At 37.6% G+C, this 24433-nt stretch overlaps 1 protein-coding gene across 9 annotated transcripts in view; it reads left to right on the top strand.

Annotated features, from left to right (window-relative positions):
• Positions 1–24433, top strand: part of CCDC158 (coiled-coil domain containing 158) — a 116056-nt gene that overhangs the window by 88743 nt on the left and 2880 nt on the right. For 5 of the 9 annotated variants that reach the window (XM_050790822.1, XM_050790823.1, XM_050790825.1 and 2 more), the window contains 6 exons: positions 5484–5641; positions 7161–7220; positions 8253–8312; positions 10684–10751; positions 13954–14112; positions 16554–16661. In XM_050790822.1, the coding sequence (XP_050646779.1) occupies positions 5484–5641; positions 7161–7220; positions 8253–8312; positions 10684–10751; positions 13954–14112; positions 16554–16661 (613 nt within the window). Of the gene's footprint in view, positions 1–5483; positions 5687–7160; positions 7221–8252; positions 8313–10683; positions 10752–13953; positions 14113–16553; positions 16662–24433 lie in introns of those variants that run through there. The other 4 variants (XM_050790827.1, XM_050790826.1, XM_050790828.1 and 1 more) reach the window with 4 other exon arrangements.

Raw genomic sequence — 24433 nt, 5'->3', positions numbered from 1 at the left:
ATATACCAACACAAAATGACTAGTTTCCCTGATATGTAATCATTCAAAGACTTGAATAGTTCTGCAGCTGTGATGTTGTTTGGCAGCAAAAGCACATATAACATGTGCTCCTGCACATCCTCCTGAAAAATATGTAGCATGAAAACAAGCATTGTTACCTTGTTGTCAAAATCAATAGACGTCAATCTGGATTGTGTACCATGGTGATTCATTAATCCTCTAACAACTGTGCCTCACTATCCTCTGCTATTTCATCTATATGTCTAGTTATGGTGCTAGCTGAAAGAGGAACACATGTCACCTTTTGAACTGCAGCTTCTCCTGAAAGTTCACAACAAACATGCTTAGCAATAGGCAGGATCAGCTCTTTGCCAATAGTAAAGGGCTTCTTCACTTTCTCGATGCGTTTAGCCACTAAGAATGATGCTCTCGGTGCAGACACATTTGATGGAGTGATGGTGTTCAATAACTGCTTCTGTTCTTCATGTTCGCCATTTTTTTTTCTTTTTTTTTTTTTTTTTTTTTGAAAAACTCCAAAGGCTTGTCTTTTAATGCGGGGTGCTTTGTCTCCATGTGATAAAGCAGTTTTGAAGGTTTCATGGTTTCATTGGATAGCCGGTCACCACATATTATAAAAAAAGGGCTTGGAGAATGTGACTCACCTATTGCAATGAACCCGTAATTTAAGTAGGACTCTTGGTATTTTCTTTTAAATGCAGCTTTCTTTTCAATGCAGCTTTCTTTTTGTTGGCAGTCTTAGAGCCTTCTGCTGTCTCATCATTGGGTCTTTCCCCCTTTTCAAAGAAGCTTTCCAGTGATTATTGTTTTTATCCATTTTGGCTAGGGTTAGCTTGTGGGCTTACCAAAACTGACTGAGACAAGTGTGCAGTGCAGGAAAGAGGTGCAGGCAAAGTGGTAAATCAAATAATGGGCAGGACACACATGGACTAAAATCAGTGTCTAGTTCTGACTTAAAGCCTGCCACCAGGTGCAGCTGTACAGTTGAGTACATCAACTCACTTACCACTATAAAACCAGCCACCAGATGTGGCTTAATTGTTACTTGCCACATACTGGTAGGGTTTTGATAAGTCTGCAAGCAATTGATTTATTATGGTCTTTGTGCAGTGAACCCTCTCTGCTAATGTTTTTTGTTTTGTTTTTGTTTTTTTGAGACGGAGTCTCACTCTGTTGCTCAGGCTGGAGTGCAGTGGCACGATCTTGGCCCACCACAACCTCTGCCTCCCAGGTTCAAGCGCTTCTTCTGCCTCAGTCCCCCGAGTAGCTGGGACTACAGACATACACCACCATGCCCAGCTAATTTTTGTATTTTTAGTAGAGACAGGGTTTTGCTATGTTGGCCAGGCTGGTCTCGAACTCTTGACCTCGTGATCCGCCCACCTCAGCCTCCCAAAGTGCTGGGATTACAGGCTTCTGTTAATATTAATCTGTATTTGCAGCCGCTCCCCAGCACTAGCATCACTGCCTTAGCTCCACCTCAGATCATCAGGTATTAGATTCCCATAAGGAGTGTGCAACCTAGATCTCTTGCTTGTGCAGTTCACAAGAGGGTTCGCACTCCTATGAGAATCTAATGCCACCCCTGATCTGACAGGAGGCGGAGCTCAGGCGGTAATGTGAGTGATGGGGAGCAGCTACAAATACAGATGAAGCTTCACCGTCCCATCACTCACCTCCTGCTGTGTGGCCCCATTCCTCACAGACCATGGGCCGGTACCGGTCCAGGGTTTGGGGACCCTTGTTCTAAGGGTCAAAGGACTGGGGTGGAGGAGAGCAGGATCCTTTGTTGGGCTCTGGTAACTTCAGGAAGAGCATGTGTTTATTTCTTTACAAGCCAGATAAGAGTTATATGTAACTATATTTTAGAACTATTTCCTAGCTGTTTTCTTTTCTTCTTTTTTTTTTTTTTTTCTTGAGATGGAGTTTTGCTCTTGTTGCCCAGGCTGGAGTGCCATGGCATGATCTCGGCTCACTGCAACCTCCGCCTCCCGGGTTCAAGTGATTCTCCTCCCTAAGCCTCCTGCGTAGCTGGAATTACAGGTGTGCACTACCACATCCAGCTAATTTTTTGTATTTTTAGTAAAGATGGGGTTTCACCATGTTGGCCAGGCTGGTCTCAAACTCCTGACCTGGGTGATCCCCCCGCCTTGGCCTGCCAGAGTGCGAGGATTACAGGCATGAGCCACCGCACCCAGCAGTGCTATTTTCTAATTTTAAAAAGTGTATTTTGCTCATGTTATAAATCAAAGTGTATTTCCTATGAATTAACCAATGAAGTATTTAACATGAATTAATAAAACCATTATAAGCTATACAAACATTAAAAAGAAGGATTGATAATTTTGACTAAATAAAAAGTAAATCGGCCAGGCGTGGTGGTTCACATGGGAGCACTTTGGGAGACCGAGGCAGGCAGATTGCTGGAGCCCAGGAATTGGAGACTAGCCTGGCCAACATGGCAAAACCCCATCTCTACAAAAAATACAAACAAACAAAAAAATAGCCGGGTGTGGTGGCGTGCACCTATAGTCCCAGCTACTCAGGAGACTGAGGCAGAATGATCAATTGAGCCTGAGAGGTCAAGGCGGCAGTGATCCATGATCGCTTCACCGCACTCCAGCTTGGGTGAAAGAATGAAAGTCTGTCTCAGAGAGAGAGAAAAAAGACATTTCTATTGTTATAGTGAATACCCCAAAGTACAAGGTATAGGACACAGAAGAGGAAGCTTATTAAGAACTTCCGGAAAAGACATGAGGATTCTCAGTTGACTGCCTGCTCAGTCTCAGTTGGTGTTATTGTGTGGCAACAAAAAAGGTTTTAATGATAGCATCCAGATCAAGCAAGGGGGACAGCTCTCTGCTCGCTCAGACTTTTCCTGAATAAATTTAGCCTGAGGTGTGTGTTGGGAAGTAACGAGGGGGTGTATAAGTGTATTATAAAATAAGTATCATTTTTAAAGGGTTATGTTATGCTCATTTCTTATGACCCTAGGTGTTAGAACTGTGACAAGGGTTGGAAAGTGTATGAGTATGGAGGGAAGCTTTTCTTTAAAAGATGTGAAACTGTACAAAAATTAAACTGCCTTCCTTGATCTTTGGTGATCAAGCAAAGGCCAGATAAGCATATTACTGGAATGCCATAAAGAGAATTCTTCATCACTTCTGATATGGGAGTTGGACTAGAACCAAATGATTTTCAGGACCCCTCCGGCCTTGATATTTTTGTGATTTTATACCCAACCAAAGTATGGGTTATATGTAATGGAATATATAAAGACAATCATGATCAAATCAAGTCCTTGCCTCTGTGGAGCTTACATTTTCGAGGAGCAACATACATAGAGTTTGAAAGGTAAGTATTGGGATAAAGTCAATAAAAGAATGTCATAGGACTAATTATAATTAATTTCTAAGTGAATGGTAAATTGAAATGCTTTTTTTTTTTTTTTTTGAGACGGAGTCTCACTCTGTCCCCCAGGCTGGAGTGCAGTAGCAAAATTGCGGCTCACTGCAATCTCCGCCTCCCGGGTTCACACCATTCTCCTGCCTCAGCCTCCCAAGTAGCTGGAAATACAGGCACCGGCCACCACTACCTGGCTAATTTTTTGTATTTTTAGTAGAGACAGGGTTTCACCATATTAGCCAGGATGGTCTCAATCTCCTGACCTTGTGATCCGCCCGCCTCGGCCTGCCGAAGTGCTGGGATTACAGGCGTGAGCCACTGTACCTGGCCAATTGAATGCTTTTTCAAACCTCATGTCAGCCAGCACAGTGGCTCACACCTGTGATCCCAGCACTTTGGTAAACCAAGATGCGTGGATTGCCTGAGTCCAGGAGTTTGAGCTCATCCAGGGCAATGTGGCAAAACCCCATTCTACAAAAAAGTTAGCTGGTCATGGTGGTGCATGCCTGTAGTCCTCAGCTACTGGAGGTGCTGAGGCAGAAGGATTGCTTGAGCCTGGGAGATGGAAGTTGCAGTAAACTGAGATCATGTCACTGCACTCCAGCCTAGGTGACAGAGTGGGACTCTGTCTCAAAAACAAACAAAAAAAAAACTTATGTATTGTAAAGCATCAGTGACTCTCAAAGAACCTAGGTGTCACAATGACAGGGGAGAACAACATATTTATATATGTTTATGGGTTTTACATTGCTCATTTATAATAAATGTCAATGGCTCAAAAATTTTAACAGTAATTGCCAAAGCTTATTTGATAAACTTTCTGGTGGGCAGAAGATGGGAAGATAAGAAGTCCAGGTTATAACTAAGGTGAGTGAATGTTGCCATAGGATAAGGTTTTCTTTATCAACTTTATGAGGTTTTATCCCATATTGGGTATTATGCATATTACAGTGAGGGCGAGAACAAAACCAGTGTTTGGTAAAATTGGATCATCTTTTTAGAGACAAGTGTTTTTATTCACAATTGAGAAAGTGATTCGGATCCTTATATTTTTAAGCAAATGGAGTCAAATTTAATAATTGAGTAGAGTGCAATTTATGAAACTTTAGACTGACTCATCATGACAATTTCAAGGTAAGATAGCCATCAGTAAACTGGAAAGACATACTTAGCACACATTCAGTTAGTCAGAACTCTTCATATCTTCAGCTGGATATTATATTGGTTTATTAGTGAAGTTGAGAAGAGGAGAATATGAGGATTATATTATACCAGTAACATCAGCTCTTCGTTGGCATAAACCCTAGACAATTAACGCCCAATGAATAAAAAATCTGCAGTGTTCATCCCTCAGCAGCCAATCTGTGTGACAGGTGTAACTTTTCAGTGGAGTGGACTCCTTCAGCTAGAATAGCTCAAGGATAGCCCGAGTCTACCTGCTCCTCAATGCACTCTGATCATTTGGTTTCCCCTCTTGATGTGCCTGTTGAAAATGTCTGTATTCCTTATTATATTATAAAGATTTATTGGGGAACACTATCAATCTGAAAATCTCATATTATTCTTAAACACCAACTAACACAGTTAGAAAATATTGGATGTTTCTTTCCTCATCAGTAAAATGTGGGGGGTAGATTAACTCATCTCTAAAGAGCTCCTTACTTCTCAAGTTCTGCTGCTTTATCAAATTCGCTTAGCTTTAAACAAAGTATTGAAAATTATTTTGTCCACGCGTACTTGAAAATATTTAATGACATAGTAAGGATGTTCATACTAAATTGTTAACGTTTTAAAACAAAAGTAGTTGAAAAATAAATGTATGTGGTTTGGCCCCATATGTATATGTGTCCACGCACATATAAATTAGATATAGTACTCTATTGATTATTTCCTGGTTATTATTGATTATCTCTGTGTAATAAACTTATGGGTGATGTTTTTGTTTTCCTCTTCTTGCTTTTCCATAATTTCTGTTTACCAGTTGTATTAATTTTGTGATAGGAAATAGCATAGGAATCTGAAAAAATAAGTGTCTTTGTTTGTAAATTGTTTTAATTCAGCACTCTACGAAAGCTAACACACTGAAGGAAGATCCAACAAGGGACCTGAAACAGCTTCTCCAAGAGTTGAGAAGCGTGATCAATGAGGAGCCAGCTGTGTCTCTGAGCAAGACAGAGGAAGATGGAAGAACATCTCTGGGAGCCTTGTATGTGGCTGTGTAAGGCTGTGTGCACACAGAATGGGAAAGCTCATCTCTTGAATGGTTTGCCATTGAGTTATTCACATGTTACTCTCTGGGAGGGTGAGGTTTAAATAACTTTAAAAGGTATCTGAAGTTACCACAGAAAACAATATGAAAATGGAGGAGTTAAGCAAATGTAAAACAACTTGACATTAAGAGAAAACAATACAGTCATTCTATTCAGAAAATACTTAGTGCAAGGTGTCACCCAAAGTTATGTTTGTAAATTTTAATTCTCAAAAGATTTTATATCCATAATCTTGTTGATTGAGACAAGGCAGAGCAGGGTTTATTTATCCCATTTTGTAAATGAGAAAAACACATCTCAAAAGGTCGACATGTCTGCAGCCACACAATTCAATGGTGGAGATAAAACTAGAACATTGAGAACTACATACTCTTCAAGTAGAAGATAATAGGAAATACTTCATTTTCTCTGTATTCATGCCAATGACTTGATTTGATTATTTCATATTAGTAAAAGATTAGATCCAAAAAGGATTCAGCCAGTTCAGCAGCCCTTCCTTGCACACAGCTACAGACATCAATGAGAGTCTCCTATTCTTTCAGAGAGTGGGTTTTACTTTTGTGTGTTATCATTTAGTTTAGCTTATCTTAAAGCATTTTGATATGGTATATATATTTTAGAGTTATAATAGCCCATTATTGTAATATTCATTTTCTGATTATATGACAAATACCTAAAAGTAATACTTCCTGAAATAATACCTATATATAAATAATCTCCAGTTTCTTATGATGTCCAATTTGTATATATTTACCTGAGGTAGCAAAATATTAGCTGAGTTTATCTAATTGTTAATTATTAGTAATAATAGTAAAACTTTAGTAACAGCCCAGTTACCTTAGTATAACATTACATTATCTGAAGCACATAACGTTGGAACTGTTCCACTAGCAACTCCAACGAACATTTTCATTTTCAGAGCACTTCCATTTTTGTCATAACTATAATATGCCTTCCAATCCAGGACAATATTATTACACTTATTTGACAGATTGGTAAACTTAGGCATAGATTAACATTCCTCCTCCTACGAAGCAGAGGAAAAGCCAGAGGTAAAAGTTGGAGACCCCACTCCCAGCACTGATCATTCTGAGGGATTACCAGGTCTTCCCTGATCAGCTTCCACCACTCTAGCCACTAATGATGGGCTTGGACGCTATTGGACTGTAGTATTGAACATGAATATATGTGGTCCCTACCTTTAAAGAGTTTATGTTAGTTTGCTATAATCCTATAAATGACCTTGTCACTAAAGCCTAAACTCAGCCTAAAGCTTTTAAGAATTCATAGGAGGAAACCATTTCTCAGTCGAACTCCAGAGCCCTTTGCAAAATTTGCTTAGAGGCCTAAAATCCACAGCTGTTGCTAAAAGAAAAATTGAATATATGTAAGCAATTGATTAGTCTAAAAAGACATGGATGAAATTGTGCTTTATATGATTAACTGAGAATTATATTTTCTATACAGAGAGGATAGGGTAAGAGATTGCATCACTGAATCCAGTCTGAGATCAGACATGTGCCATAGGTAAGAAGAATTTGAGATTCTGGATCAAATTAATTGTCCAACTGTTTTATATGTGACTTTGTAATTTGAGAAGTCTGTTTGGACATAAGTTTACATGACACTTAATGGGCATATTGAGTTCATTGTTTAACTGACTTTAAGAAAGATTTCAGTGAAATATACTGAAGTAATTTAGTTTCTAGAAATCAACTCAATAGATATTTTTTCTTACTTTAAAATTTGCTGATATTTATCCATATGAAGCTATTAATATGGTATGCCATACCAAAAATGGAAGATTTTTCCTCCATTTACACATATTTACAATGGCTTACATAACTTTTAAGAAAAGTATGGTTCAGAAAGAAACTATAAAAACTTCAGTTTAGGACTATAAGCACCTTATCGAAAACAATCCTATTTTCATCAATAATGGAATAGCTGAATTCTTAAATGAAAAATTTTTAAAGCAAAAAGAAGTGAAATCCATAACACCAAATAAGACCGTAATCAAAGACAGCTTTCAAAAATTGACTTTAGCCAAAAAAGAAAATAGGCTAATGTTAATTCATTATTTATCATAGTGTAAGACACTATAGCCATTACTCGAAAATCTTCAGTAGCTCCTCACTGCCTACTACATTAAGTACATGTCCCTCAGTCTGACATTGAAGAATCTCCCAGAGTGGTCACACAAATCTCCCTTGTGACCACTCTGTTTTCACTCCTGTATTATCCTCTGATCAAACCAGACTCCTCCTGATTCCCAAAAGTTCATTTATTTTTGTCTTCAAGCTTTTTCTCCATTCTGTTTCCTCCACCTGGAAGAGCCGATGCCCCAGTCTCACTCTTTTGGATCCATATCTATCTAAAAGTCATGTTGAGAGAAGCAATTTTATCATTAAGTTAATGTTTATGATTTATTTATCCAGCTGTCAGATGATATCATTTCACCCTACATAAGAATACATTATTTTTCTCACAAACTTTCGTTATATTGATAAGAAAATAACATTGTGTAAGCTGTGATTTCTCCCATCCCTCTACCAACAGAAGCAACAACTCGTTGAGGGACTCCACTGAAGGAAGCAAATCAAGTGAAACTCTTAGTAGGTAGGAAACACCAGCCCCCATTTTCAAAATGTCCCTTTTACGACTATTCATTATTAATTCAAAAGATCTTTAACTGTCTGTAATGTGCCATGCACTGCAGTAGACCCTTAGAATATAGTGAGCAAGACAGATATGGGCCCTGTCCTCAAGTTACTTACAATCATGAGGTCTGTCTTTTGACAGACTGCCCGGAAAAACTTATTTTTCTCTTTTCTGTTTTTACCACCTAAATAAACAGAGATATCCGAGCCCTCTGTATATATTAAAAATTATGAACGTGAATTCTATGTTAAGATCTAGTTAGAGTAGGGACTAATTCATTGCTGTGTCTTCAGCACCAAGCATAATGCCTGCCACCTAGTAGCCATTCAGTAAATATTTGTTTAGTGAATGGATTAAGATAGTATTATAAATATTTTCTTACTGTCTCTGCTACTTGATCAAAATACAATGAATTTGAATCTTTCTAAACGCAGTTGTCCCTTGGTATCCACGGGGGGGATTTGTTCCAGGATCCCTGCAGAGACTAAAATTTACAGATGCTCAAGTCCCTTATATAAAATGGCATAGTATTTGCATATGACCTACACATATCTTCCCATATTCTTTAAACCATCCCTAGATTACTTACAATACCTAATACAATGTAAATGCTATGTCAATAGTTGTTATATTGTATAGTTTAGGGAATAATGACAAGAAAAAAAAGCCTGTACATGTTCAGTACAGATACAGCCATCTTCTTTTTCCCTAAGTATTTTCAATTCACATTTGGTTGAATCTGTGATTGCAGAACCCATGGATGCAGACTGACCAAGTGTAAATCTTTCTTGTAGCCTAAAAGAAATGATGTTTTTATTTCCTTCTCACCTGGGTATATGATACTAAATCGTACCTATTAATAACCACAACTGTCAACTGCCTATGTTTTATTCTTATTATTCTTAATAAAAATTCTTGTTTTCCAGTTGATTTAGACTTGTCTCATTAGTCTAATCTCATGTATGAGGCAAGCATTATTTTCCCATAGAAATGAAGACTCAGATTGCTTAGCAACTTGTCAAAGTCATACTGCTTGAAAACAGTGGAGCTCAGATTTGAACTCAGGTTTAGCTGGTTCCTGAGCCCCTGTTTATGACCACTGTGTGCTGCCTCTGGGTACCCACACTGAGCTATTGGGGTTGGAGCCCAGTTCTAGGCATGGGACAAAGAGAAGCTACTTCCCTGAGAGTATTAAAGCTCTGCAGTAGTTTCTTCATGACTAGAAAAATCTGCTTCCTTCAGCAATGAAAGTACTGTAATACTTCTTTGTTCTGAAATTATGAAAAATAACTTTTTCTTTATTATAAAAAATAACCATATGCTCCAAAAAGTTATTGAGAAAACATGTTTTACATTTCAGTAACTGGGTTAATAAAATACAGCTAGATTCTCATATCTGCATATGCATTTAATCTGTTGTGATTAAATGCATATCAACTATCATGGAGCTTCCGGGAAACTCCACTGTACATTTGTGAGAGACTGAAAGTTACGAAGCAAATAACAACCTAATATCATAATGAAAATAGTTTTGACCTCACAAAACCTCCTGAAAGGGAACCACCTTGAGAACTGCTGTCATATTATTCTCATATTGGTACCCAACTCACAGAGAACTATGTAGTTTACTTCAACTTATATGTCTTATAGTTTTGTACACTGATACTACTAATGTTATGAGTTGTTGTTGTCATATTTATTTATTTATTTATTTGAGACAGAGTTTCTCTCTGTCACCCAGGCTGGAGTGCAAAGGCGTGATCTCAGCTCACTGAAACCTCCGCCTCCTGGGTTCAAGTTATTCCCCTGCCTCAGCCTCCTGAGTAGCTGGGACTACAGGTGCATGCCACCACACCCAGCTAATTTTTGTATTTTTAGTAGAGATGGAGTTTCACCATGTTGGCCAAATGGTCTCGATCTCTTAACCTCATGATCCACCAGCCTCAGCCTCCCAACCTGCTGGGATTATAGGCGTGAGCCACCATGCCCGGCCTGATTTCTTTATTTCTAAATGAGTCATTAAAATTGCACCTCTTAGAATCCATGAACAGATGTTGTGGATTTTATAGCTATTAGTACACAAAAATGGATTTTCTAATGAAGATTATATATTTTCATTATGTAAAATATTCATGGATTCTGAATACAAAAAGATAATGCAACTTTGAACCTACCTCTTAGAGTATTTTAGGACTTTAGGGTTATGATTGCCATCTTGAGGTTATATTTTAAGCCATCACATTTGCCTGTGTTCGCTTGCTTCTATCTATGAATCTTAGTACTGTGTTTGTGAAGTGGAATGCTTGCATTACCATTCTTATGCTTCCAGAGAGCCGGTCACATTGCATGCAGGAGACATGGAAGATCCCTCTGGTTGCTTCACATTTGCATCTGCAGGTGAGTTTCCAACGAAAGCACAGAAATAGAGCCTACAGTGTCTCCCCATTTCCACGAGGGTAAAAGCCAAAGTCATTGCAGTATCTTCCAATTCCTTGTTAACTCTCTGGCCTCATTTCCTGCTACTCCCTCTTTCATGCATTCTGTTTTATCCACCCTCAAACTGTTCCTTGAACATGTCAGGCAGCTTCCATGTTAGGGCTTTTATGCCCTGTTACCTTATGTTGCTAAAACCTCAGCTCCTTTAAAGCCTTTGCCCAGGTGTCACTTTCCCAGTGGGACTTAACTGTCATCACTGCATTAAAAGATCACAACCAGCCGGTGTGATGGCTCATGCCTGTTATTCCAGCACTTTGGGAGGCCAAAGTGAGTGGATTGCTTGAGGCTAGGAGTTCGAGACCAGTCTGGGCAACATGGCAAAACCCTGTCTCTAAAAGTAAATTAAAATAAAATAAAAATCACAATTTTCCCACACTTCCAGTGCTCCTTTTTCCTTTTATCAGTTACTCTTAGCATCTTCTCACATGCTGTGTCACCCCTGTAAGACGAGAGCTGTGCAAGGGCAGATGTCTTTAGCCATTTGGTTCCTGGATATATCCCAGGTGCCTGGAGACTTCCTGGCACATAGCAGGTGCTGAATAAATATTGAATAGACGAAAGGAAAAGGAGAAGAATCGAGATGGACAGTTCTCCATAAAATTTCCAAAGAATTATAGATAAGATGATCTCATTTTTAAAAAAGCTCCAGAAAGAAGAGATTGAAAGTCAACACAATTTGTTGACAAGCAAAGTGGCATAACTCAGGCTAGAAATGGAAGAGAAAGATTAAAAACATCACAGGGAAAAGCTTTAGAAAATGAAAAATAAAATAGATGTGACTGAAATGATAACCATGGAGAAAATTACACAAAAGGAATTTTTAAAAATAAGTACCAAAAATAATTACACAGAATATGTTATATTTGGAAGGCAGAGGCAAACCAACAGATACGTAATTGGTCTTCTTATGGAAGAGAACAAAATAAATGAGAAAGAATGAAACTGTGATGATTATTCAACAAAAATGTAGTTATAAATCTGGACAGTATTGTAAATAGAGAAATTTGAGGTAAGCTGAAAAGAGATGGGAGAAGGATAAATTTTCATTTTTTTTCTTAGTGTCAGTATACAGTCATGTGCTGCATAATGTTTTGGTCAATGACCATGACATAAACAACAGAGGTCCCATAAGATTATAATAGAGCTGAAAAATTCCTGTTACCTAGTGATGTTGTAGCTATGATAATGTCATACCACAGTGTGTTACCTTTTCTATGTTTAGACATATTTAGATAAATAAATACTTACCATTATGTTACAGTTGCCTACAGTATTCAGTACAGTAACATGCTCTACAGGTTTGTAGCCTAGAAGCAATAAGCTATACCATATAGCCTGTATACCATCTAGATTTGTGAAAGTGTACTCTATGATGGTCGCACAATGACAAAATTAACAGCACAATTCTCAGAACATATCCCCATTGTTAATTATGACTGTATATTTATAATCAAAATGTAATATTCTTAAATAAAATAATTGCAAATTCTTAATTTTTAAATAATCTTTGGCCTGGGGAGAAATCTTTCAGGAACTAACATTTTGAAGAAAAGAACATTTATGTAAAGTTAACTCCTTCAGGTTTACTTCATTTATATGTTTTTTACTGTTGTTTCAATGATTACTCAGGACAGTAAAACATTTATCCTTGCCTTATTAGATTGATATAAATGAATACTTTTACCTTTTCTCATACATTGTCAGTACTTTAGAATATATTAACTCCATTCACTATCCTTCCAACTTTCATACAATTATCATATATATATATATATATATTTTTTTTTTTTTTTTTTTTTTTTTTGAGACGGAGTCTCGCGCTGTCACCCAGGCTGGAGTGCAGTGGCCGGATCTCAGCTCACTGCAAGCTCCGCCTCCCGGGTTCATGCCTTTCTCCTGCCTCCGCCTCCCGAGTAGCTGGGACTACAGGCGTCCGCCACCTCAGCCGGCTAGTTTTTTGTATTTTTTAGTAGAGACGGGGTTTCACCGTGTTAACCAGGATGGTCTCGATCTCCTGACCTTGTGATCCGCCCGTCTCGGCCTCCCAAAGTGCTGGGATTACAGGCTTGAGCCACCGCGCCTGGCCAATTATCATATATTTTAATTAAAAATATGAATTATAAAAATATAAATACCACACTTAATTATTTTTATTGTTTTCTACAGTTAATATTCATTTAGATATACCCACATATTTACACTTAACTTTCTGGTATCATTTTACTTATGCCTTTAAGGCTTCTTTTAATGTAAACCTGCTGGAGAGAAATTCTGTCCATTTTTGTTTTTCTGAAATGTGTTTATTTCATCCTGATTTTTGAAGAATATTTTTGTTGAGTATAGAATTCTAAATTGGCATTTTTTTCTTCACTTTGAAGATATCACTTTCCATTGTTTTCTTTCTTTCATTGTTTCTACTAAGAAGTCAGCTGTAAGTTTGTTTATTTAAACACAGTCTGTTCCTTTTTTTCCCTTTTGCTTTAAGATTGTTTTTGGTTTTGATTGGTTTGTTTTAGCAGTTTTTATTCATTTCTGCAGATATTATTTTTTTATGCCTATAAGAAGAATTCACTTGGAGTCTGAAGTAATGCTGCTTGAATCTATGGGAGTCTATGCCTGATAAGCCCATTGTCTGGACCCTACAGATCTATGTCATTATTTATTTTTTTTTCCTCTTGGTTTTCTGCCATATCATCTTGTCTCCTTATATGCCTGGTTATTTTTATTGTATGACATGTTTTATATGAAAAGTTGTACAGATGATGTACATAGTGATGCTATGAATGAGATTACCTTCCTCTAGAGAGCATTCGTGCTTGCATTTGGTAGACAACTAAGGCATCCAGGTCAATTTAATCACATTAGAAAGAGGATTTGAAGCTAGACCTCAGGATCCCAAGGGCAGGTCTAGTTCCTATTCACCCTTATTCCTAAGGCATAACCCTTTTCAGTTCCAACCCCAAATCTTGGGTATTTAGAAGAATGTCCCCCTGTCCCTCCACCATTGGGAACATTTTCTCATGAAAGCTTGACTTTTTGAGAAGTGCAGTGTACTATTTTTAATTAATTCTGTCCTTTTACTTTTGTTCTTGCAAACTTTTAGCAAGTCCATCTGTGAAAAACTCAGCTTCTCGTTCATTCAATTCTTCTCCTAAGAAGTCTCCAGTGCACTCACTCCTAACTAGTTCAGTTGAAGGTTCAATAGGTTCCGCATCACAATATAGGTCCGCCAAGCCTATTCATTCATCTGATTCTGTTAAAGGTAAGAAAGATCTGATATCATTGATGTGATTAATTGATTTCCTACACTACTGAACTCTAAGTTCTTTTGACTCAGAATTAAGATTTTGCATGCTGCTCTTATGTGTAAGCTCTAACTGATTCTGTGTAACTTAAACAGGTCTTATCTAAATAGAACAGCTATTGTGTACCATGTGAGCCTTAGTAAATGTAATTGATATTATATGTAAACATTATCTCTCTTTTTCTCTAAATGAATAATGAACATTTTTGCCTCTATTTTATTAAAAGATTTTGGATCCTCTTTTAAATGCCGTGAGTTACTTTTCTTTCTTATTTACATTCTTTAAAATCATAACTCTTCTTCAGTCTCTGCTTTAGTCACTATAAGTGCATACCATACAAACTTTTCAAAATTTTCTCATTTTTAATATTTTAAGTTAGTTTGTTATTTGATAAGACAAATGAGAAAAAAGTGTTTGATTTAGAATAAATGCCTGGTAAGTAAGTGAGAGTTAAATATTATGTGTTGAATGAACTTGAAATATTTCTCATCATGTATGACAGTGACCAAACAACCCCAGTGTTCTATGACATCATTCCCTTTTGTAAGAGAGAAACTAGACTAAGTTGTATTATCATCAAGTTATTTCTTAGTCTTTTGAAATTCTATACCTTACACATTTCTAGATCCTAAAAAATACCTAATCACACATTAGTACATTTTTTACATCTTTTTTTCTGTACTTGTGTCCTCTTTCATCTCTTATGTGTCTAAGCTATTCATTTACTATGTTTTTTAATTTTAAGTATAAAATTACTTTCCTGTTCTGTGGTAAGCAAGTCTGTGCCAACCTACCCACAAAGACTGAGGAAGCTGAGAGGCTGAAGAAAGAGGCTGACAAATCCAATTTCTCAGAAAGAAACATTTAATAGGGACTTAAGCATGGAGCCGTGTCTGTGCCTCCGCAACAGTCACACAAGGTGGTGGATCCTTGTACCACTATCCCCCCAGACACAGGACCTGTACACCATAGGTAAAGGGTATACATGCCTCAGAAAGGATGAACAGTACAATTGCTTAAGGGTAGAATTTATGGCAGGTACTTGCTACCTACCATACAAGGAAACTGGAAATCTTGGATGCCTTCCTGGAACTGGGATTAATCAAAAGTCAACTTGGCAGATTAGCATCCAAGATGGAGTTGCTTTGGCCTCCATGTTACCTTTTAAAGCTGTGGTTATTGCAGGAATAGAGCAATACTGCTTGACACTTTATTATTAATTTTTGTTACATAATGGCATGGCATTTTCTTCTCACCCCCAATCCCCCGCTTATTGTCATACCCATCAAACATATATTTTGTATTATTTATGTTAAAAACCTCTGGCCGGGTGCTGTGGCTCATGTCTGTAATCCCAACACTTGGGGAGGCTGAGGCGGGCAGCTCACCTGAGGTCAGGCGTTCGAGACCAGCCTGACCAACATGGAGAAACCCCATCTCTATTAAAAATACAAAATTAGCCGGGTGTGGTGGCACATGCCTGTAATTCCAGCTACTCAGGAGGCTGAGGCAGGAGAATCGCTTGAATTGGGAGGCAGAGGTTGCGATGAGCTGAGATCCCATGATTGCACTCCAGCCTGGGCAACAAGAGCGAAACTCTGTCTCAAAAAAAAAAAAAAAAACTCTCCAAGAAAATGTTTCCCATTCTCTTAAACTGAAGTAATTCCTAGATAATTGCCTTAAATGGAAAGGGTATTTTTTGATAGGAAAATTAGCCATTAAAAATATTATCAGAATTATGCAGCTAGGCAGGGATTAAGATCAAAATTTAAGTCTTCAGATTGCCAATTAAGTACTTTTAGAGGTTGACAAAACAGCACACTGGTAAGAGAATAGCTTACATGCTCCTAGGCCCTCTTTAGTTGCCACTGCCACATTTGTTCTAGGTTCAGTGTGATCATGTTGGCATCCATGCCACCCTCTGCCATCATATAATACCATTCCCATTAGGTGACAGAACTGATGTGGGCACTGGCCTCACATACCTTGAAAATGGTGCAGTTTCTGTATTAGATCATAGTCCTTCAAACCCCAAGTTAGTGGAACTACTCAGGCTTGGTACGAAAAGCTGTCATTTATAATGCAGAATGTATCATGAAACTTGAAGTGTTCTTTTTACCCATCTTATTTAATATTATGTAGTTAAATAATGATACATCAGATTAGTTTGAACAAAATCAAATAGGCTAGCATTGCAATATTTAGATAAAACTCATTTTTCTCTGTTTTAAAAATCATGTTTTAGAGTTTTCTTTAAGTGTTATAGCTGTTTTAGAATTTGTCATGAAAAAAAGGTCTCTTTATTTTAAAGAAAAGTTGTTTGGCCTTTAATTGAAAGATTTCTAAAAGGAAATGTTGAATAGACTTTTAATATCACATCTAAGCAATTTTGTAATAGATTCACAGTCTCCGCCAATAGAAACAACAGGAAAAACATGCAGGAAGCTTCAGAACAGACTAGAAAGCTTGCAAACTCTGGTAGAAGATTTACAGATGAAGAACCAAGGTACAGTGTGTGTTTTTGAAGAGATCCGCCTTGCTCATGACAATGTTCACCTTCCTTTCAGATTAAGCCTCCTGTCTATAAACCTACTGAAAGGGTATTGAATTAGCAACTATAAACTGAAGTCTAAATATAAGGGTCTTAACCATTAATAGCCCCTGGATTAATTGTGTGACCATGGGTAGGTCACTCTTGCCCTGCTGTACTCTCTTATCTAATGGGGATGACAATCCTGCTGGCCATCCCTCAGGAGTGGTTTTGAGGTTCTGAGTGGTTTTTCACATGGGACTTTCCCACACACTGTCTTTCTTGTTGCTATTAGGTCTGTAGACAAGCATTTATACGATAATAGCCTAGGCAAGAGTATAGTCAATAGCAAGGAAGCAAAATAATGGTATTTATTCTTACACAGGATTTAAATTAGCATAGCACTATAAGAGACTCTGCCACCCAATGAATCACAAAATAAAAAGAATCCACTTCTAAAAATGCTAAAACTATTTGAATAAGAAACTGTTCTAATCTGCAGAAGACCGACAGCTTTTTGGGCATAAATTCTAAGTACCATCAATATGGGGGAGCCTTCATGGTTCATACTTTTCTAACCCACATTCATGAATCCAGGGGCCTTTGTCAGAGAGAAATGAATTTTGAAGTACATTTGTTATTCTGTCTTTTCTATCCCTAGAAAACAATAAATTGCTGGGTAAAGAAAAATACATTTCTGAGAACAAATTTTCATAAAATAAACTTAACTTTATTAGTAATAATAGTTGCTATTAACACTTAATTGAGCACTTCCCAACTATGTGTCAGGCCTTGTACTAAGAGCTTCACTTACGTTTTCTTCATGTGATCTTTACAACAACGTTGGGAAATGGGTACTGTTATTACAGCATTTGAAAATGAGAAAACTGAAGATAAAAGAATAGTCAATAAATTCCAAGTCACAGTGAAGAGTAGAGTGAGGACTTGGCCTCTGCAATTTCTGACTCCAGAATCCACGTGTTTTTAATATAGTAAGGCTTTAGCGAATTGTTGTTGAAGAAAATTCCAAGTCCCTGTGATAACCCAAGACTCCTATGTATATAAACATTAGGAAAAACATTTGGTTTTAAGTTTATTGTGAATTTGTGGGGTTTTAGCGTTATTTTTTAAAATTTCAATAGTTTGTGGGGAGCATGTGGTGTTTAGTTGCAGGGAAAAGTTCTTCAGTGGTGATTTCTGAGATTTTGGTGCACCCATCACCCAAGCGGTATACAATGTATCTTTTTTCCTTCACCCGCCTCCCATCCTTCCCCCCAAGTCCTCAAAGTCCATCATATTATTCTTATGCCTTCGCATCCTCATAGCTTAGCTCCCACGTATGAGTGAGAACATACAATGTTTGTTTTTCTTTTCCTGAGTTACCTTACTTAGAATAATGGTCTCCAACTCCATGCAGGTTGCTACAAATGCCATTATTTTATTCCTTTTATGGCTGAGTAGTATTACATGGTTGTTTTTTTTTTTGTGTGTGTGTGTGTGTGTGTGTATATATGTATACACCATGTAAATATATATGGTGTATGTATATATATATGGAGGAAGGATGAGATGGGTGAGGTGTGTGTGTGTATATATATATAATGTAATACTATATATACACACACACACACACACACCATGTAATACTCTCTATATATAGATAGATACATAATAATTTTCGTTCTTTTTTTTTTTTTTTTTTTGAGACAGAGCCTTGCTCTGTCACCCAGGCTGGAGTGCAGTGGCGTGATCTTGGCTCACTGCAAGCTCCACCTCCCGGGTTCACACCATTCTCCTGCCTCAGCCTCCCAAGTAGTTGGGACTACAGGCACCTGCCACCATGCCCAGCTAATTTTTTGTATTTTTAGTAGAGATGGGGTTTCACCGTGTTAGCCAGGATGGTCTCGATCTCCTGACCTCGTGACCCACCCACCTTGTCCTCCCAAAGTGCTGGGATTACACACATGAGCCATCGCGCCCGGCCTAATTTTCTTTATCCACTAGTTGGTTGATGCGTATTTAGGCTGGTTCCATATTTTTGCGATTGTGAATTTTGCTGCTATAAACGTGTGTGTGCAAGTGTCTTTTACACATAATGACTTCTTTTCCTCCAGTTGTGGGATTGCAGCATCAAATGGTAGTTCTACTTTTAGTTCTTTAAGAAATCTCTGTACTGCTTTCCATAGTTGTTGTACTAGTTTACATTCCCACCAGCAGTGTAAAAGTGTTCCCTTTTTACCACATCCACACCAACATCTGTTGGTCATATTTTTAACTTATGTCATATTTTTAAATTATGGCCATTCTTACAGGAGTAAGGTAGTATCACATTGTTGTTTTGATTTGCATTTCCCTGATCATTGCTGTTGTTCAGCATTTCTTCATGTGTTTGTTGGCCATTTGTGTATCTTCCTTTGAGAATTGTCTATTCATATACTTAGCCCACTTTTTAATAGGATTATTTGTTTTTTTCTTACTGATTCGATTGAGTTCCTTGTAGATTCTGGATATTAGTCCTTTGTCAGATGCACAGTTTGCAGATATTTTCTCCCACTCTGTGGGTTGTCTGTTTACTCTGCTGCTTATTTCTTTTACTATGCAGAAGCTTTTAAATTTAATTAGGTCCCATCTATTTATCTTTGTATTTGTTACATTTGCTTTTGGGTTCTTGGTCATGAACTCTTGTCTAACCCAATGTCTAGAAGAATTTTTCTGATGTTATCTTCTAGAATTTTTGTGGTTTCAGGTCTTAGATTTAAGTCTTTGACCCATCTTGAGTTGAAGTTTCATTCTTCTACATGCCACTTGCCAATTATTCCAGCACCACTTGTTGAATACGGTGTCCTTTCTCCACTTCATGTTTTTGTTTGCTTTGTCAAAGATCAGTTGGCTGTAAATATTTGGCTTTCTTCCTGGGTTCTCTATTCTGTTCCATTGGTCTATGTGCCTATTTTTATACCAGTACTATGCTGTTTTGGTGATGATAGCCTTGTAGTATAGTTTGAAGTCAAGTAATGTGATGCCTCCAGATTTCTTGTTTTTGCATAGTCTTGCTTTGGCTATGTGGGATCTTTTTTTTTGTTCCAAATGAATTTTAGGAATGTTTTTTCCAGTTCTATGAAGAATGATGATGGCGTTTTGATGGGAATTGCATTGAATTTGTAGATTGCTTTTGTCAGTATGATCATTTCTGCAATACTGATTCTACCTATCCATGAGCATGAAATGTGTTTCCATTTGTGTGTGTTATCTATGATTTCCTTCAGCAGCATTTGTAGTTTTTCCTGTAGAGATTGTTCATCTCCTTGGTTAGGTATATTCCCAAGTATTTTATTTTTCTTGCAGCTGTTGCAAAATGGGCTGGGTTCTTGATTTGATTCTAAGCTTGGTCATTGTTGGTGTATAGCAATGCTACTGATTTGTGTACATTGATTTTGTATCCTGAAACTTTACGGAATTCATTTATCAGATCTAGGAGCTTTGTGGATGAGTCTTTAAGGTTTTCTAGGCATAGGATCATATCATCAGCAAACAGCAATAGTTTGACTTCCTCTTCAATAAAGGATGCCCTTTATTTCTTTCTCTTGTCTGACTGCTCTGACTAGGACTTCCAGTACAATGTTGAATAGCAGTGATGAAAGTGGGCATCCTTGTTTTGTACAAGTTCTCACGGAGAATGCTTTCAACTTTTCCCCTTTCAGTATAATGTTGGCTTTGAGTTTGTCATAGATGGTTTTGGTTACCTTGAGGTATGTCCCATCTGTGCCGATTTTGCCAAGGGTTTTCCTTATAAAGCGATGCTGGATTTTGTCAAATGCTTTCTCTGCATTTTTTGAGATGATCATTTGATTATTGTTTTCAATTCTGTTTGTGTGATGTATCACATTTATTGAGTTGAGTATGTTAAACCATCCCTGTATCCTTGGTATGAAACCCACTTAATCATGGTGGTTTATCTTTTTGATATGGTGTTGTATTCAGTTAGCTAATATTTTGTTGTGGATTTTTGCATCTATGTTCGTCATGGAGATATATATATATATATATATATAATATGTGTATATATATACACACACACACACATATATATATATATATATTTCAAGACAGAGTCTTGCTCTGTCACCCAGGCTGGAGTACAGTGGCATGATCTTGGCTCACTGCATCCTCCACCTGCCAGGTTCAAGTGATTCTCCTGTCTCAGCCTCTCGAGTAGCTCGGATTACAGGCACATGCCACCATGCCCGGCTAATTTATTTATTTATTTATTTATTTATTTATTTATTTATTGAGATGGAGTCTTGCTCTGTCGCCCAGGCTAGAGTTCAGTGGTGCAATCTCAGTTCACTGCCAGCTCTGCCTCCCGGGTTCACGCCATTCTCCTGCCTCAGCCTCCCAAGTAGCTGGCACTACAGGCCCCCGCCACCACGCCCAGCTCCTTTTTTGTATTTTTTAGTAGAGACAGAGTTTCACCGTGTTAGCCAAGATGGTCTTGATCTCCTGACCTCATGATCTGCCCACCCTGGCCTCCCAAAGTGCTGGGATTACAGGTGTAAGCCACCATGCCTGGCCACGTCTGGCTCATTTTTGTATTCTTAGTAGAGATGGGGTTTCATCATGTTGGCCAGGCTGGTCTCGAACTCTTGACCTCGTGATACGCCCACCTTGGCCTCCCAAAGTGCTGGGATTACAGGTGTGAGCCACTGTGCCTGGCATCATCATGGATATTGGTCTGTAGTTTTCTTTTTTTGTTATGTCCTTTCCTGGTTTTAATATTAGGGTGATACTGACTTCATAGAATGATTTAGGGAAGATTCCGTATTTCTCTATGTTTGAAACAGTTTCAGTAAGATTAGTACCAGTTATTTTTGAATGCCTGATAGAATTCAGCTGCGAATCCATCTGGTCTTGGACTTCTTTTTGCTGGCATTCTTTAAAGTACTGTTTCAATCTCACTACTTGTTATTAGTCTCTTCAGAGTTTCTGTTTTTTTCCTGGCTTAATCAGGAAGGTTATATGTCTCCAGGAATTTATCCATCTCCTGTCGATTCTCTAGTTTGTGCATATAAAGGTGTTCATAGTAGCCCTAAGTGATATTTTGTATTTCTGTGGTATAAGTTGTAACATCTCTCATTTCATTTCTAACTGAGCTTGTTTGGATCTTGTATCTTCTTTTCTTAGTTAATATCACTAATGATCTGACCGGGCGCAGTGGCTCAAGCCTGTAATCCCAGCACTTTGGGAGGCCAAGACGGGCGGATCACGAGGTCGGGAGATCAAGACTATCCTGGCTAACACGGTGAAACCCCGTCTCTACTAAAAAAAATACAAAAAAAGTAGCCGGGCGAGGTGGCTGGCGCCTGTAGTCCCAGCTACTCGGGAGGCTGAGGCAGGAGTATGGCCTGAACCCGGGAGGCAGAGCTTGCAGTGAGCTGAGATCCGGCCACTGCACTCCAGCCTGGGCGACAGAGCAAGACTCCGTCTCAAAAAAAAAAAAAAAAAAAAAAAATCACTAATGGTCTAATAATTTTATCCTTTTAAAGAACAGGCTTTTTGTTTCATTTGTCTTTTGTGTTGTTTTTTATTTGTTTATTTCAATTTCATTTAATTCTGATCTGATCTTTGTTTTTTCCTTTCTTCTGCTGGGTTTGGGTTTAGTTTGTTCTCGTTTCTCTAGTTCCTTGGGTGTGACCTTAGAGTGTCTATTTGTGCTCTTTCAGACTTTTTTATGTAGGCATTTAAGGTTTTGAACTTCCCTTTTAGCACCACCTTTGCTGTATCCCAGAGAGTTCAATAAATTGTGTCACTAGTTTCATTCGGTTCAAATAATTTTTAAATTTTCATCTTGATTTCATTATTGATCCAAAGATGATTCCAGAGTAGATTATTCAATTTCCATGTATTTATATAGTTTGAGGGTTCCTTTTGGAGTTAATTTTCAGTTTTATGCCACTGTGGTCTGAGAGAGTACTTGATATCATTTTGATTTTCTTAAATTTATTTAGACTTGTTTTGTGGCCTATCATATGATTTAGCTTGGAGAATGTTCCATGGGCTAATGAAAAGAATGTATATTCTGCAGTTGTTGGGTAGAATGTTCTGTAAATATCTGTTAGGTCTGTTTGTTCTAGGGTATAGTTTAAGTTCATTGCATTAAGTGCATTGTTTTTTTTTTTTTTTTTTTTGCTGTTGCTGACTTTCTGTCTTGATGACCTGTCTGGTGCTATCAGTGGAATATTGAAGTCCTCCACTATTATTGTGTTAGCATCTATCTCATTTCTTAGGTCTGGTAGTAATCATTTTATAAATTTGGGAATTCCGGTGTTAAGTACATATATATTTAGGATTGTGATATTTTCCTGTTGGACTGATCCTTTATCATTATATAATATCCCTCTTTGTCTTTCTGAACTGTTGTTGCTTTAAAGTATGTTTTGTCTGATACAAGACTAGCTACCCCTGTTCGTTTGTGGTATCCATTTGCATGGAATATCTTTTTCCATCCCTTTACCTTAAGTTTATGTGAGTCTTTGTGCATTAGGTGAGTCTCTTGAAGACAGGAGATACTTGGTTGGTGGATTTTTATCCTTTCTGCCATTCTGTATCTTTTAAGTGGCACATTTAGGCCATTTACATTCAATGTTAGTATTGAGATACGAGGTACTGTTTTGTTCATCCTACTAGTTGGTGCCTGAATACCTTGGGGTTTTTTTGTGTGTTATTGTTTTATAGGCCCTGTGAGATTTATGCTTTAAGATGGTTCTATTTTGATGTGTTTTGAGGTTTTATTTCAAGATTTAGAATTCCTTTTAGCATTTTTTAGTGATGGCTTGGTACTGGTGAATTCTCTCAGCTTTTTTTTTTTTTTTTTTTTTTTTTTTTGTCTGCAAAATACTTAATCTGTCCTTCATTCATGAAGCTTAGTTTTGCTGGGTACAAAATTCTTGGCTGGCAATTACTTTGTTTGAGGAGGCTAAAAATATGACCCCAATTCCTTCTGGCTTGTAGGGTTTCTGCTGACAAATCTGCTGTTAATCTGATAGGTTTTCCTTTATAGGTTACCTGATACTTTTGCCTTGCAGCTCTTAATTTTCTTTCCATCATCTTGACATTAGATAACCTGATGACCATGTGCCTAGGTGAATATCTTTTTGCAGTGAATTTCACGGCTATTCTTTGAGCTTCTTGTATTTGAATGTCTAGATCACTAGTGAGACCAGGGAAATTTTCCTCAATTGTTCCCTCAAATAAGTTTTCTAGACTTTTAGATTCATTTTCTTCCTTATGAACACCAATTATTCTTGGGTTTGGCTATTTAACATAATCACAGACTTCTTGGAGGCTTTGTTCAATTTTATTAAATTATTTTTTCTTTGTCTGATTGGGCTAATTTGAAAGCCTTGTCTTCGAGCTCTGAAGGTTTCTCTTCTACTTGTTCTAGTCTATTGTTGACACTTTCCAATGCATTTTGTATTTCTATAAGTGTGTCTTTCATTTCCAGAAATTATGATTGTTTTTCTTTATATCTATTTCTCTGGAGAATTTTTCATCCCTATTCTGTATTGTTTTTTAAATTTCTTTAAGTTGGTTTTTACCTTTCCCTAGTATCTCCATGAGTAGCTTGATCAACCTTCTGAATTATTCATCTGGCAATTCAGAGATTTCTTCTTGGTTTGGCTGCATTGCTGGCAAGCTAGTGTGGCCTTTCAGGTATGTTATCGAATCTTGTTTTGTCATATCTCCAGAAT

This window comes from Macaca thibetana, chromosome 5, assembly GCF_024542745.1.
Source record: "Macaca thibetana thibetana isolate TM-01 chromosome 5, ASM2454274v1, whole genome shotgun sequence".
NCBI classification, from domain to species: domain Eukaryota; kingdom Metazoa; phylum Chordata; class Mammalia; order Primates; family Cercopithecidae; genus Macaca; species Macaca thibetana.
The sequence above is the reverse complement of the archived record's forward strand: the minus strand, read 5'-3'. Positions and strand labels throughout refer to the sequence as shown.